At 38.3% G+C, this 16,774-nt stretch overlaps 1 protein-coding gene across 2 annotated transcripts in view; it reads left to right on the forward strand.

Annotated features, from left to right (window-relative positions):
* Nucleotides 1-16,774, forward strand: part of MKRN3 (makorin ring finger protein 3) — a 380,445-nt gene that overhangs the window by 346,191 nt on the left and 17,480 nt on the right. For both annotated transcript variants that reach the window (XM_082450787.1, XM_082450786.1), the window contains exon 2: nucleotides 1-16,774. This exon is cut by the window's left edge; it is cut by the window's right edge and continues 17,480 nt beyond it. In XM_082450787.1, the coding sequence (XP_082306913.1) occupies nucleotides 1,636-3,138 (1,503 nt within the window). In that variant the 5' untranslated portion in view covers nucleotides 1-1,635 and the 3' untranslated portion in view covers nucleotides 3,139-16,774.

Raw genomic sequence — 16,774 nt, forward strand, 5'->3', positions numbered from 1 at the left:
TCAAATTTAATGGCCTAACCTTGTATCTGATATACACACATGATTTTTAATATCTGTTATTAATGTAGTGATACCACTTTTTAAATTTCTCATCTTGGTTATTTGAGCCTTCTTCATTTTTTCTTGATAAATTTCACGAGAAATTTATCAGGTTCAATAATCCTTTCAAAGGATTTTGATTAATTCCCCCTACTTAATGTTTGTTTTTCTTTAATTTCTTATCTCCATTATTTACTTCAATGTAATTTCTCTGCTATATTCATACTTTCTTCCATTTTAAAATATAAATTTGGACCATAAAATTCCCTCTAAGAAACTTGTTTAAGCAAACAAAATCCAATAATATATAAAATGATAATAAATCATACCAGAAAGCTTTATTCTTGGAAAAAAAATGGTAAGTTAAACATTTGAAAAATCTGTCAGTGAAAATAACCGCAATAACACAATAAAGAGAAAATAACGTGATCAGCTCTTAAGAAATGCAGAAAACTACATGATAAAATTCAGTATACATCCATAAGTACTCTTTATATTTAGGAAAATAATTTTTTTTTACTAATCTATTAAAATATATCTGCAAAATGACAGCTCAGGCGTAGAAATTAAAAAGCACCACTCATGGGCAGAAGGGTAGAGAATATATTATGAAAGGCTGGCCCAGCACAATACCGTACAAAACTGGGTGAAAGAAAGAAAGGGACACAAAGAGCCACTGTGAGTTAACCAGCAAGAGAAAATAAAAGCCAAAGGGGACACAAAGGGGACAGTGGCTTATTAGGCCAGCATCAGGACCAATGAAGTCTGCAGCTTCTGCACAGTGGGAGGGGAGCCCTGCAATCCACAATAAGCTAAGACAGCTGAAAAGCGCTAAAGTGGCCTCAGATCAGAAACCTGCTCATGGCTCACTGGCGAAAAGCCTTTCCAACCTAAGCCCGTAAGAATTTCCCGAAAACAAAGAGCAGAAGAAATCAGGTCTTGTCAACACAACTAAATAAATAAGGCTTCCACCAGTGACAGTCAAGAAACCCAGAAATAAAAAGAATTTAAAAAATAAGACCCACAGACAAAACGGAGTGAACAGACAAAGCATTTATAAAATTCATATGTGAGATGGTTCAGAAATAAGACGAACTTTACACGGGAGCAATAAAAATACACGAGGATTATGATGCTTTCAATAGACACGTATGAAAAAGCAACGAAATCAATGCGTGTGAAGGAACACTGGAACAGATTGCATTAAAAACCTCAAAGGGCTGTGATTCCTTCGGTCAGAAGAGCCGCGGGACGGCGAGGGGCCGAGCGCAGCAGAGCAGGGGCAGCGCCGGAGCGGAGGGCGGGCAGCGCTGCCGGCTGCGAACACAGGAGGAAGCCGGTCACCATTCCCGCCGGACCAACTGTGCACCGACCCGGTGGAGGACTGACGTTGCCCCCACAGGAAGTGTCCGCCGCGCCTGCCTAGAGAAGGAAGTAGGAACACAGGCACAGGAAGCAGGGAGCGGGGGAGAGGGAAAAGAGATGCACATCTTCTAGGGAGGAGCCCACGAGCTGGCTCCTGGCCTCCGGGCCTCAAGCCCGAAAGGAAGAGACACCAGGGAAGTTCCGGCACCATTTCGGGGAGAAGAAGCTGCCATGGAAGAGCCTGCAGCTCCCACAGAACCCTACGAGGCAGCTGGGGCCTCTGGGGGTGCCGAGGCAGCGGGGGAGGGCACCCCCCGGCCCAGCGTCCCGGTGCGCCCAGCCTCCCGGTGGTCTTCGGCTCCAGGCCCGGCCCCCTTCCGCCCGTCACGTCTGAGGCCCGCCCAGGCCTCATGGGGAGGGGCTACGCCCAGATGGCTGCAAGGCCGGAGCAGCGGCAGCTGGACAAAGCAAGTCGTCTGCAGGTATTATCTGCATGGGCTGTGCAAGGAGGGGGAGAACTGCCGATACTCCCACGACCTCTCGGGCCGGCAGGTGGCCAGCGAAGGCCACGGCTTGTTGCCCCAGGCCTCTGCAGACAGCGGCCCCAGCACGGCTGCGCACATGGAGCCCCTGCCTCAGGAAGTGGCGGAAGCCCCCCCTGCTGCGTCCTCACGCTCCTTGCCTCTGATTGGCTCGGCTGCTGAAAGGGGTTTCTTTGAAGCTAAGACAGACAAGGCAGGCCTTGAAGCTGCCGGAGGAGCAGGTGCAGAAGGCTGGGAGGGTGCCGTTGAGTTTGTTCCCGGGCAACCCTATCGGGGCCGCATGGCCCCTTCTGTCTCCGAGGCTCCTCTGCAGAGCTCGGTGACTGAGAGGGAGCAGATTGCCTTGGGCATGGGGAAGCAGCTTTGCCGCGATGCTATCGTGGGGCAGTGCTTTCGTGGGCAGAGTTGTATCTATCTCCACGGAGATATATGTGATATGTGTGGGCTGCAGGTCTTGCACCCTGTGGACGGTGCCCAGAGGGCAGACCATGTAAAGGCCTGCATTGAAGCACACGAGAAGAATATGGAGCTCTCGTTTGCTGTGCAGCGCAGTGCGGACAAAGTGTGTGGCATCTGCATGGAGGTTGTCTATGAGAAAGCCAACTTGAATGATTGCCGCTTTGGCATTCTCTCCAGCTGCAACCACACCTACTGTCTTAAGTGTATCCGCAGGTGGAGGAGTGCCAGACAGTTTGGGAGCAGGGTCGTCAAGTCCTGCCCGCAGTGCAGGGTCATCTCCACCTTTGTCATTCCCAGTGAATTCTGGGTGGAGGAGGAGGAAGAGAAGCAGAAACTTATTCAGCAGTACTTGGAGGCAATGAGCCACAAGACCTGCAGGTATTTTGCTCGAGGCAGGGTCTGCCCATTTGGAGAGAACTGTTTTTACAGACATGCGTTCCCTGAGGGCCAGGGAGAGGAGCCTCAGAGGCAGGGTGCTGAGGCGTCCAGTACTTGCCGCGGTCAACTTTTCGAGCCTCTGCAGGTGGGAGAGGGCAACATGCCCTTTAAAAGCAGTAAAAAAGAGCTTGTCATGCTTTGGCTGGCCAATCTGTTGTGTAAGTGTTTTCTTTCACTGGGAGCTAGTGAGCTCCCCTTCACGGAGGCCCGATGGGACTTGCTTCATTGTGAGCTGGAAGAATATTTCAATTTGAATCTGTGGCATTATGCTGTGGCATGTTGTCTGGTGTGCTGAAGCTCTGTCATCTGCTCTTGCCTGTGTTTTGTTTATAGACACATCTGTCACTTACAGGGGCTGCGGAAACCATTTGTATAGAGCATCCATCACTGTTTTCTTGCCCATTCCCATTTCTTGCTCCCCAGGATTATGGTGTTTCACTGTGTTAAAAAGTAACAAAACGTCCTTAAAGTTACTGTTTGGAGAAATTAATATGACTGTCAGTTTATGGTTTATTTTGTCATCTCTGTTTTCAACAGGATTGACTCAGTTCTAGTCTAGTGTTTACAGAATTTCCACACTCATTTTGAAGCCCCTCAAGAATAAATGTGACAGGGTGAAAGGAGAAGTCTTAACTGAACAAGGAGCTTTTTGCTACTTCAGTCTTAAGAAATGGACCCTCGTGGGGCTTTGTGGTGCAGCTTCAGCATCTCTGTTGTTTACACGTCTGTTCCTTCCCCTGTTCCCCTAAAAGTGCACTCTTTAACTTGTGGTTACCTTGTGGTTGTGTGCTTTACTTGACCAGAACCAGGTGCATATGTTTACATGTTTTTATCCTGTTTAGCTTGATGTGAAATTATTTATATTTGGAAGTATATATTTCAGAATTCTATATATACATACATATGCATATTAATGTGTATGAAAGTTATGTATTTAAAAATATATTTAGAGGTGTATGCCATAATATAATGTTTATTTAGTAAAATAAATACAGAGCTGGAAGCTGAAGGTCAAAGGCTGATAGGATTTGGTGTTGTGTGAGTGTGAGGTACATGAATAATCGTTCTGTCCCTTTCACAGCTTCAGTGATTAGCATCTAATGAAAACAGCTATTTGAGTGGCTCTTTCCAAATGTGGCAAATATTTACAAAATACGACATTGGTAATTCCTGTGATGGCATTAATAGCTCATTGCTGTTATCAGTACAGAAATGTGAATTCCCGTGCAGTTCAGCCACCATCTCATTGATCTTTATAACAGCACAGTCCTGGACTCACATACACAGTTCTTTGTGTTCAATATTTTGTGTCATCTCTAGACATTCCAAAGAAGGGGCTTTTGACAAAAGTTTTCAACATAAAAGTGGCAAGATTTTAAAAGGTAAAGAACAGTAAACATTTTGAAATCAGTCAGAATGCAAGAATGGAAAGATAATAAATGAAATACGGAAAGTGACAAAAGCTAAATACAATAGTAATTTGGAAAGTTTATAACACAAATATACCGTAATTATATTAAATGGAATTGGTTTAAAAACTAAAACTCAAAGATTAGCAGACTTGATTAAAATTAAAATGAAACTATATGCTGTTTAAAATACACACCTACAATAGAAGAATACAGAAACATTATAAGTAAAGGATGAAAAATTAATCGGAGGTGCTGTGACTTTTGAGCACGGATAGAGTTCACATTAAGGATAAATACATGGCTGGAGATAAATAAAGATGATATATAAACATGAAATTATAATTTACCAGGAAGATAAAACTATTCCAATTTTATGTTTGGTACCATAAGATTAGATATACAAATAAATAATTGATAAGAAAACTACAGAATCTTGGTAGACAATTTGAATACCTCTTCTCAGTAACTGAACAAGCAAAGAAAGAAAGAATGTGAGTTGAATAGCACAATTTTAATAGTTTACCTAATTGACCTGTATAAAACGCTGTATATCAACTGCAGAAAACTCTCCTCCTGGCCAAGATAGCTGAAAGTATCCTGGGGGCCTAAGGCACAGGAGATACAGACTTCCCTGACTGTGCAACAAAGACAGGGTGCATTTACAGAGTTTATACTCTTCAAAGCACTGATTTAATTCTCAAAACCACCTTATGAGGTACTTGCTATAATTTTTAGCACCGTCATGATGAGATAAATAAGATAGAGGGGTTAAATGACTTGCCCATATAGCCCTGACCCATAGGCATGAATTAGTGGAACAGCGAATGGACCTCAGGTAGTATATTTCCAGAGCACAGGCACCATGCTGCCCCTTGCCCCACATGTATAACTGAGAGCAGGTGGACCCACTAAATATAGCTACTGGAAACACATGTGAAGTCTTTACATGGAGGTTTAGCCGGGTGGGACAGAGATGGGCATAAATGAGCTACAGATGTGGGAGCCCTGGCGCTTTATCTGTGGGCTGCCAGACTCCGTATTTCTTAGTCCACTGCTCAGAATGTGCCTCAGCTGCCCATATTTGTACACTGCCTCTCCCTTCTTACATGATTCCTGATTCTGTGGGTAAGTGTCAGCCTGTTTCACTGGGGTCCTTCCCCTCTAGATTCTTGTTATCCAAATAATTCATCAGTCAAAAGGCCCTGGATGCCTGGCTATTGCTGGCATGTAGGGTGAGTGATTCCAAATGAAATCCAAACATATTTCTACCCCCAGGCTGCCCTAGTCATGCAGGGGAAAGGGGGCTTAGATAACCAAACAACCAAAGAATAGGACCAGATGGGGCACTCTCAAAGACCACAATGAAACCAGAGGCTCAAAACATGAGCTCTGAGTGGTGGCGATGCTGTCAAGTAGGGCATTTTAAACCAAGCACAGAAAACTTTGAAAAGTTTGTCCTAATATGCACTACCTAATGTTGTGAAATATCACATTTCTATTCAAATAGTATCTTGAACCAAACAATCATAATAAAGATCAGGAGATAGCGTGTGACAAGGGTGTATAGAAGATAAAATGGTTTGGGAGACAGACAAAGGATGACTAGAATCCCGACTCTGCTTCTTACCAGCCCTGCAGTCAGGAGCAAGTTATTTAAGTTTCCTATACCTCAGTTTCTTTATATGAGAAATGGGTATAACACCACCTATTTTACAGGGTTGTTGTGAGGATCAAATGTAACCTGGACAAAGCTTGAAACATAGGTGGTATTTTTAAAACAGCATGTATAAAAGTGGTATTTATGTGTGTTTGTAAACCTGAGAAAAGCTTGCACAAGAATTAAAACTCCACCAAGTTTTTCTCTTTGGGAAACTTTGGAACTTGTGTTAAGGTAACGTTATTATTTTATGATTATTTTCTTAGGTAGTAGGAACATTACCTTTATGTTCATAATTTCAAAAAGACCAAGTAAATTTTTTAGCAAAAGTCATTCAGCTAAAACTAAAAATGTGCTATTCAATTCCTGAAAATATAGCAAACAAGAAAAAAAATCATATTATTTGTGACAGATGCCTACATGAGGAAAATAAGAAGTAAGATGATATTTTTAAAAAATAGGATTCCCTTTTCCCTCATCAGCTTATTCAGAAAGAGATCGAATAACAGGGATGTCAGCACATCCGAAGCTGGGTGAAGTGTCCGAAGGGCCTGCCCATAAGGACAGCTGAGCCACCCCTGCTGCAGTCAGGAACAAAGGAGCCCTTGCCATACAAAGTTTTGCTCTGTGAGTGATTCAGAATGTATGCTGCCCCTCCTCCAGGAGACACATGGATTCAGCCCCTGGGGCTCGTGCCGTATAGAGTGTCATTCTAACCACACAAAGAATGCCTGGGTGAAGCAAATCTGATTTTCTTATTCTTCATGTACCTAAATTTGGTGGATGTAAAGACTTACAAACATGCTAAGAATTTACCTAGGACTCCGTCACTAAATCCATTTACTGAATATCAGTGACTTAAAGGGAAAGATTTCCAGTTCATAATTGATGCCTATATGGTGTTCCATTTTTCACTTTTGTGAACATCACGGGGGTGTGGTTTCTGTTTCCACAGCAGATGCTAAACTACAACCTAAGTGTAGAATGAAATTTGGGTGGGGATGGGAAAAGGAATGTTTGGAAAATAACCCAACACTAGTGCAAAGAAATAAATTAATACATGTCAGAATTTTCCCATTAAGAAAATATAGCATAGCACATTTTCCAGTGTTGATCACTAACAAAAAATAATTGACTGTGTATTAGATCACAGTGAAACTGTCAAATTGAGAAATTATTAGTACAGGCAACATTCTCTGATGTCAATACAAGAAAATAAACCACTACCACATGAAAATTCTTTTAAATATCTCTCTCAAAAATAATTTGATGAAAGAGTGAATTCAAAATCTTCTAGAAGGATAGAATAAGGTAATGAAAATTTATATATACCATAATCTGTAGGATAGTGCTGAATCTGTGCTCAGAGTAAAACTAATCTTAAATACTAATATACAGTATCTAGAAAGACAAATTACATAATTAAATAGACATCCAAATCTGTAAATTTTAAAGAAACTACAACATTCAGACACACACACACACACACACACACACACACTGGTAAGCAGAAAGAATTAAGAAAGATTAAAGCAAAAATTAGTGGATCATAAAATGCAGATGTAAAAGCTGCTTTTATAAAAAAAATTGATATACAGATAAACCACTAATGTAATCACAAATAAAGGTAGAAATGCAATTAAACAAAATAGGAAACAATGAGTAGGAATTAATCAGAGAAAAGAAGACACCAAAGAAATGGGAGATAAACCCTTGTTACACTGAGGCAAGTGCACTTGGAAATGTGATAGGAATTTAAAATTTTCAACATAATTTTCCAAGCAACAATCTAAAAGACAAAGTAAATCAAACTAAACCAATTGCTAATGAAAAATTAAAGAAAGTTATCAGGAATGTACTTATGCCCCTGAGTGCCCAAAAAAGAGAAGAGCAGAAGACATTTGTCCCAGAAATTTACTAAAAGCTTTAAATAGATTGCAATGCTATATAAATCATTCCAGAGAAGAGAAGAAAGGGGACACTTACGAAACATATGAATGACACCTAACATTGGTATCAGAATGTTTCCAATACAGTACAATACAAAGATAACTAGAGCCCAATCTCATTTGTGAATATCGATGCCAAAAAATCTCAAATGAAAATTTAACAAAAAAGTAGCACGGTAGAAGGGTACATAAGGAAAGAGTAGGTTATATTCCAGGTAACAGGATGGTAGAACATGAGAAAATACTTTTATCTTAATACATCGAAAGAAATAATGATTTGAGCATCTTCGTATATCTGAAAAAAACACTAAATTCATGATGAATATAATTTTATGTACCATACAGGTGTATGAGGTATGTTAACTATATATGTATATGTATACATGTATATAGTATACATCTATAATTTTTTAAATGCACAGTCACAAAAGCACATAACTAAAGAAAGCAAAGGAAATGAAAACAATAAATAATAGAGAAAATTTAAATATTAAGACTGATTTGATATTTTTTAAATTATAAAATAGATAAACCATTATCCAACTTAAGAAAACGAGGAAAAAAGAGAAACAAAGTGCCCATACACAGTTGCACACACATTCACCTAATAGGGGTTCACCACAGAGATTCTATTAAAGAAACATAAGAAAGAACATTACTCAATCAGATGCCAATTAATTGCAAAACTTGAAAGAAATTGATAATTTTCTAGGCACATGTAATTAATTAAACAGTAGCTTCACAAAATATAACCTACCATTTAACATGAATAAATTATTTCACAGAATGCAGTTTTCCCTAAAAACAGGGATTTTCATAAAACCTTTAAAGAACAAATAATTTCAGTGCTATTTTACACAATTTGGAAATTATTACCAAATGGAAAATGGAAAGTAGGACAACTTATGTGGTTTTATTTTGTTTTGTTATTTTTTTCAGCTTTACTGAGATATAATTGACATAAAATTGTGTAAGTTTAAGTTGTAAAATGTATGATTTGATATATGTATATATTGCAAAATGATTGCCACGATAAGTTTAGTTAATGTCCATCACCTCACATAGTTACAATTTTGTGTGTGTGTGGTGAGAACTTTTAAAATCAACTGTTTTAGTCACTTTAAAATATACAGTACAGTAGTATTAACTATAGTCACCATGCTGCACATTACATCCCTGGAACCTATTTATCTTATAACTGGAAATTTGTACTCTTTGACCACCATCATCCATTTCCCCCACCTTCCACTCCCCTATCCTGGCAGCCACCAATCTCCTCCCTGTTTCTATGAGTTTGGTTTTTTTTTTTTTTAGATTCCACCTATGAATGAGATCATATAGCATTTGTCTTTCTCTGTCTAATTTATTTCACATAGCATAATGCCTCAGGGATCATCCATGTTGTTGCAAATGGCAGGATTTCCTTCCTGTTTATGGCTGTGTGATATTCCATTGTATGATGCATAATTTATACCAAATTATTATTTCATGGTACTGTGTAGTACACATGCACATTTACACACAAATGATTAAGTGATTTATTGAAATATGGTTTATTTATGAAAATCATTTCATAATATGAAATATGATTTATTGTGAAAAAGATGCAAAATTTAAAATTAGTAAAAACCAGAATAAAAAAAGTATTTCAGCATTTTTATTCTTTTAATAAGGCAAAGGAATGTGATCATAGAATTATCTCCTGTGATCAGGCAAAAACAAGTAGACCCCATCCCTGCACTGCCAGTTAGTGTTATTTTGATAACCAATGCAATTGCATGCAAAATAAAACAAATGAGGCATACGAAACTTTCAAAGAAGGATGTAAAATTATCTCTCTGAGATAATATAATATTTTGTGTTGAAAATCCAAAACTATCTGGAAAACTTCAAAAAAATTCAGTAAGATGCTAACAAAAATTAATGTTTCACATATAAAGATATTGAAAATTTAATGGACACATTTTTTATGGAAACAATACATTAAAGTGTATAGAAATAAGTAACAATAAATCTGAAAAAGCTACAAAAGGAAACACTTTAACAAGATAAGCAATTATTCTTAAAGAATACTTGAAGTGAAAATGTATATCATGGAATTTGATAGGAAAAATCAACATATTAATGTGTCAGTTCTTTAAGTTCATTTATGTACTTGACAAAATCCTAATAAATTACTCCTTTGGACTGAATGTTTGTGCCCCCCCCCATTCATATGTTGAACCCCTAATCCCCAATGTGGTGGTATTTGGAGGTAATTTGGTCATGAGGGTGAAGCCCTCGAGAATGGGATTAGTGCCTTAATAAGAAGAGACATAAGAGAGATGGTTACTCTCTCACCACAACATGAAGATACAGCTAGAACGTGGCCGTCTGCAAACCAGGAAAAGAGCCTCACCAAGAACCCAACCATGTTGGTACCTCGACTTCAACCTCCAGAACTGTGAGAAATAAAGGCTTGTTGTTTAAGCCACCCAGTCCGTGGTATTCTGCTATAGTAGCCTCTACTGAGAAAGACAGAAATGGGGGGGTAGTGAGAGGTGGGTGCTTCTGTAACAAATACCTAAAAATGTGGAAGTGGTTTTGGAACTGGTAATAGGTAGAGGTTGGAAGAGTCTTGAGGTGCCTGCTAGAAAAATTGATATTGCTGTGGAGCCTTTTAAAAGTAACTGGTGAGGGCTCAGAAAGGAAGGCAGAGATACACAGGGAATACACACAAAAAATCATATACAGAATATTGGTAGAAATAAGGATGGTAATAGCCATTCTGATGAGATCTCAGGCAGAAATAAGGAATATGTTATTGGACAACAGAAAATGTAGCCCTTGTTGTAAAGTGGCAAATAAAACTTGTGAGCAGTGAAATGGACATCTAGCCAAAGATATTTGTTACCAAAGTGTTGAAGGAGTAGCTTGGTTCCTCCTGACTGTTTATAGTAAAATATGAGCAGAGACAAATGAAGACAGCATTGATAGGGAAAAGGGAAACAATATACAGATTTTGGAAAGTCTCAGCCTGTTCATATTACAAAAAACAAGGAAGCGCCTTCAGAAGAGCAAACTTGGGGTGTGGCAAACCAACCAGTTGATGAGATTAGTGTAGGTGTGAACCGCCGGCCGAACCTGCCACCCCAGTAGGAACAATGCCAGTTTGAACCTAAGGGGGCAGAGATGAGACAGAATGAAGGCTGTCAGACTTCCTGGATTTGACAGGCAGGACCATAAAAGCTGTTTGGCTCTGAACATGCTCTGTTCTTCAAGACAGGGGAAGATGACCCCAAAGCCTATTCAGAAATCAGGACCACCTCCTCAATTTCAACAGGCCCAAACAGACTAAGACAAGTAAAAATAGATAATATATAGCTTAAATAAATAAGCACATACATGCATACATACGTAGGTAAGTCTGTGAAAGTTCATATGAAGGAAAAAAAAAAAAACCAGTACAACTTGAATATTTTAGAATTGAAATATAAGTAACCATTGAACCCTACCAGATACTAAAACATAGTATCATATGCCAGCTGTGTGAAAAGTGAGGTATTGGCACTTTCATTGTGAAATCAAAGATGTATATAAAAAAGGTCGAGAAATGGACAGACACATATAGGAACTGAATTTATGAAAAAATATTAAAACAAAAATAACTTAAATTATTAAATAAAAATTGTTGGATTAAACTCTGGAGTCACCTTGAAAACTAATGCATGGGCTCCAAATATCATACTTTACATACAGTGTAAATTCTACTTACATCAAAGTTTCAAATGTAAATATGAAACCAAAAATATACAGAAACGACATAGGATTTTTTTTTCTTTTAAAGTCCTAGAGTCAAAAATGCCTTTCTATGACATGACTGACAGAAGTCTTAAAGGAAATTTTGACAATAACTTTAGCAACTGTGCAGAGCTTACTATGTTCCAGTTTCGTTTCTAAGATACATTATCTCATTTAATCCTTCCAGCCATCCTAAGATTAGTCATAGTGTTATCCCCTTGTAGGGAGGTTAAGAGATATGCCCAGGGTGAAGTGATTCCCAGGCCCATCCTCTCACCACTGCACTGCCTCACAAATGTGACCACCTTGAAATGAGTCTAACAAATTTCACATGAGCTAGACCAGAAGGAAATCATAAAACAGGGCAGATGCTTATTTCCATACATTATAAAGTGATCCAATAAAACAAAAGACAATATAATGAAGAAATTAATAAAAGTATGATGAGACCTTGCGCAGAAAACAAACTGCAAATAGATTTAAAGATAGAAAAAGTTGTCAAACATCACCAATAATAATGTTTATTAGAACTTCATGGAGTTTCAGTTTTCTTCTTTCAATTTATCAAATACCCAGACATTTGAAAGCACACTCTGGTGACAGTTGGGGAAATAGTTACCTTCATATATTGCTTGTAGGGGTGTAATTGGTACACTTTCCATAGAGGAAAACTTGATACTATCAAATCATAAATTTACATATACATACTTCTTGACCAGTCATTCTATTTATTTAAATGTGACTTACATGTATATTCTACATGTATGGAATATTTCAAATACCAGGATGTTAATTGCAGCCTTTGTTATAACAGTATAAGATTGGAAATGCCTAAAAAATCCAACAGAAGGCAACTGGTTAAAAAATAGCAGAGACAAACAGTGGAATATTATGAAGTCACATTTAAAAAGTGAACAAACAAAAAAGCAGAAGGAAATTTCCATGGGCAGACCTGTAAATGTATAGTGGTAAGCAGGAATTAAATGTGCAGAAGTTTATGAAATTATATTATTTGTATGTAAAGGCAGCAATAAGTATATATAGTGTCTTTGCTTATATATATATATATAGTTATATTTTGTGTCTTTGCTTATATGTACATAAAAGTCTCCTGAGAAATCATTTGTTTGTGAAAGAATATAAGTTTTTTTTTAAAAAATGTATCTATAGATATACATACATATACATACATGTGTGTAAAATATATATAATAAGTAAATATGCACACAGGAGAAAATGTATACATATATAGGTATGCATGTAAAATAAAATAAATGTAGACCTGAAAATTGAATGTCAGTGGTTAGTACATTTGGTTCCTTTATGAGTGTGGGTTGTGTGGAGAAAAGATGCAAAGATATGATTGATTAGACTTCACGAGAAAAATTGTTTAAACAGTTTCAGCCAAATACAGCACACTCTCATTGTAAGGACCCAGCAATGACTATTGTCACTAGTCACTATGGCAACAGAGCTGACTCTCAAGGATCCCACAGATGTAGACACACATTCACTAATAAGGCTTGGTACTGTCTACTATTGCCATGTGATAATTCAGTCTGTGACTCATGCACAGGTCTTTATACTCAATATTCTGTATTCTCCTGATTCTCTCTCAATGAGATGTTTTTTAAAAAAATTACTGAAATAGTAGCTAAAAGGTGGAAAAAGGAGAATACAAATAATAAATTTATAAAAAGCTAAGAAAGAAGAGAAAATTGGCATAGAACAAGCAAGAAAAATAGAAAGTAAACTGTAATACTGGAAATTAAACACAAGTAATGCAAAGGAAAGATTTCCTAGATTTATATCAAAGTTAATTTTAAGTCAAAGGTGTTAGTAGAAAAGGTGAGAAAATTTCAATGCTTCGGGAAGTTAAAAGCAAATTAAATTTGTATTCATGTGATTACATAGCCTCAGAAAATACAAAGACAAAAGAACCAATAGGGGAAATACAGGAATCCACAAGCTTAGTAGATATTTTTAACACATCCTAATCAGTCACTTATTTAAAAAGAAATAAGGATAAATGAGATTTAAATAACAATGAACACTATGGACTTAATTGTCACATTTAGGATCCTACAGTCATAAAATAAAAAAATTCATTTCTCGTGGTATGGATAGCAGATAAAAAAGGAAGATGCCTGGCCAGAAGCCTTGACCCAGAAGCCTTTGCATGACCTGTTTTTCTTATAAAAATATATACCACGAATAAGTTTTTACCATGTAGTAGACAAAGTGCAAACGGAGTCTATAAGCATGCTCTAATTTTCATAACACCCAGTGTACTAGTACTCTTCCTGATATCTACAGAATATAATGCTAATGACGGGGAAGTTAAGTAATTTGCCCACCTCAGGACCACATCCAGAAAGTTGTGGAGCCAGGATTTGAACCTGGTTTGTCTGATTCCAAAACACTTGAGTTGACTGGCCCCTCCCATTCTGCCTACCCTTTGATCTGGAGTGAGTGTACCAGTGTGGGGGTGGGGGTGTCTCCTACAAAAAAGCTGCTTGGGGAAAAGCACATATACGTTCACTGTAGATGGGCAAGCCACAAAGGTAAGGACAAGTATCACTGAACTGCTGGGAATAAAAGACACTCCAGATCTTATCTTTCCATCTCATCTGCCTCTGAACAAGGGATTAGTTGTTCCGCTGCCAGGACTCTGCCCAGTTCCTCAGATTTTGTGTTCTCTTTGCTATGCTCCTTTGCTTCCTGGTGCAATGGTTCAGACTCCTTAATTGTGGCTTTCCTTATTTCTTCCAATGTCAACCCTTCCAAAAAGATACCACCCAAATGGTTAACAAGGGGTGGTAGTCTGGGTCCTCTGAGAAGCAGGCACCAAAACAGAATTAAGTGTGCACGGATGTTATTTGGGTAAGATCCCATGAGAGAAGTTGGGGAGAGGTCCAGGAAGGCGGGGAGATACTTCAGACCAATGCAGGTGACAGAGAGAGAGGAGGAAGGTAGGATGGAAGCATCTTGGCCTGCCGTGTAGTCTAGTGGAGTCTCAGCAAGGCCATCCAGGAGTCCTCAAGCCACAGCTGGCCATCACTGGAGTCCCCTATCTCTCAGAAATAGACCTTGTCACATTCAGTCACTAGCTGGGAGCAGTCCATGGGAAGCATGGCTCTGACATAAACACAATCATGGATTTCAGAGCACAGCCATTGGGGCCCTTGGCCAGTTAAACTCCCCGTAGTTGGAAGATTTCCAGATATCTGTTGAAGGAGCCAGAAGGTCTTAACTGTCCCACCTGTGCTGCAATACCTGGTGATGGGCATACAATGAGATCTTACCATGACCCTTCCTTTGAGACACTCATTCATTTTTGTTGTTGTTATATCAACAAAATTGTTTTTAATTGAAGTGTAGTTGATTTACAATGTTGTGTCAGTTTCAGGTATACAGCAAAGTGATTCAGTTATATATTCTTTTTCATATTCTTTTCCATTATAAATTATTATAAGATATTGAGTGTGGTTCCCTGTGCTATACAGTAGGTCCTAGTTGTTTATTTTATATATAGTAGTGTGTATATGTTAATCCCAAACTCCTAATTTATCTCCACCCTGCCCCCACTATCCTCTTTGGTAACCATAAGTTTGTTTTCTATGTCTGTGAGAGACACTTAATAGAGTTTACTTTTTAGGGCTTCAGTCAGCCAAAGAGCCAAACAATGAGAGAATCTGGCCAGATATCATGTTCTCTGAGATTCTGTAATAATGAAAGCAGATGCTACAAAAATAAAGGCAGAGTAGCAGGCTAGGGCAGTTGGGGCAGATCTAAAGAAGAGGCATTGAGGCTGGGCCTGGGCAGTTTGCAAATTTTCTCCTAAGCTACATTCCTCATCACTGGAGTTGTCATATTTTCTTTTACTAACTCTCTCTCTCTCTCCCACCCATCTCTCCAGATAGATAGATAGATATTTTTACATATATATTTTATATAATGGTACCATTTATCCAGACTGTTACATAAGAGGCAGAAGAAACAGTAGACTATGCTTAGAGAAAGGGAAATTATTTGGGGACAGGATACGTGGAGGACTGGAAGCTAACACCATCTCTGTGTCTTAGTAACCTGGGCAAGTTACTGAAGTGTCCTACAGCTCAGTTTACTCATCTGAGAGAAAATGGGAATAACAGCACCTAATTTTCAGTGTTGTTTATATGAAATCTGGATGAAGGGAATCAAATGGAATCTAGATACAGTATAAATGAGGAACTCATGAGTGTCTGTAGACCAAAGATGAGCATGATGTTTGCACTCAAGGATCTGGACTCCACCAATGTTTTTGAGGCAAGATCTGTGGAGTTTATTATTCCCACATGAATAATGATTTAGACAGGAGGCATATTAACCCAGGCCCCCCACCAAATTTTAATGATAGGGGATTATTATGTAATGTATTTCAACTAAGAGCATAAGTGTTAAAACTGTGATAATAAAAATCATATAAAAATTACTTTTCATTTTCTAAAAAACAGAAAAAAACCTAAGTATGGTTTTGGGGGCACATAACTATTTAAGAAAACAGCAAAATTAAGAGATGACAAAGTAATATTTTGGACAAAAACACCCGGATAGTTAAAAGAACATACCGTATGAATTTATTTATTAAAAAGTTAAAGAAAAGGAAAACCTAATTTATTGTGATGGAAATCAGAACCTTGGTGATCTATGGAGATAGAGATTATCTCGAAGGCACCATAAGGTAACATGCTTAACTGATGGAAATGTTCTGTATCTCGTGTGGGCGTTGGCTGCACACGTCCAATCACATGCTGGAGTTGGACTAATAGGTAAAAAGAGCCAAGTGCACATCCCCTCCCAACTTCATACTCAGCAATATGACATTGGTGGCTCGAAACTGGACGTGGTGAGAGTATTTACACCATAGACATTGACAAACAGCACATCAGTGATTGTTCAGAAAGCTAGTTCACCACCACATCACTGCACAGATTTATACATTTGCCAAAAGTAATTACATTTATATGGTCTTAAAAGTCTGGACACTTCAATTTTCATGAATTTTAACTTAATTAAAAATAATAATGGAAAGTTGTCTTCCACTTAAAGTACAGTCTTTTAGGACCTATTAGACACTGGGGCCCAAGTCAC

The sequence above is a fragment of the Balaenoptera physalus genome, assembly GCF_965194825.1.
Source record: "Balaenoptera physalus genome assembly, chromosome: 2".
In the NCBI taxonomy this organism is placed as follows: domain Eukaryota; kingdom Metazoa; phylum Chordata; class Mammalia; order Artiodactyla; family Balaenopteridae; genus Balaenoptera; species Balaenoptera physalus.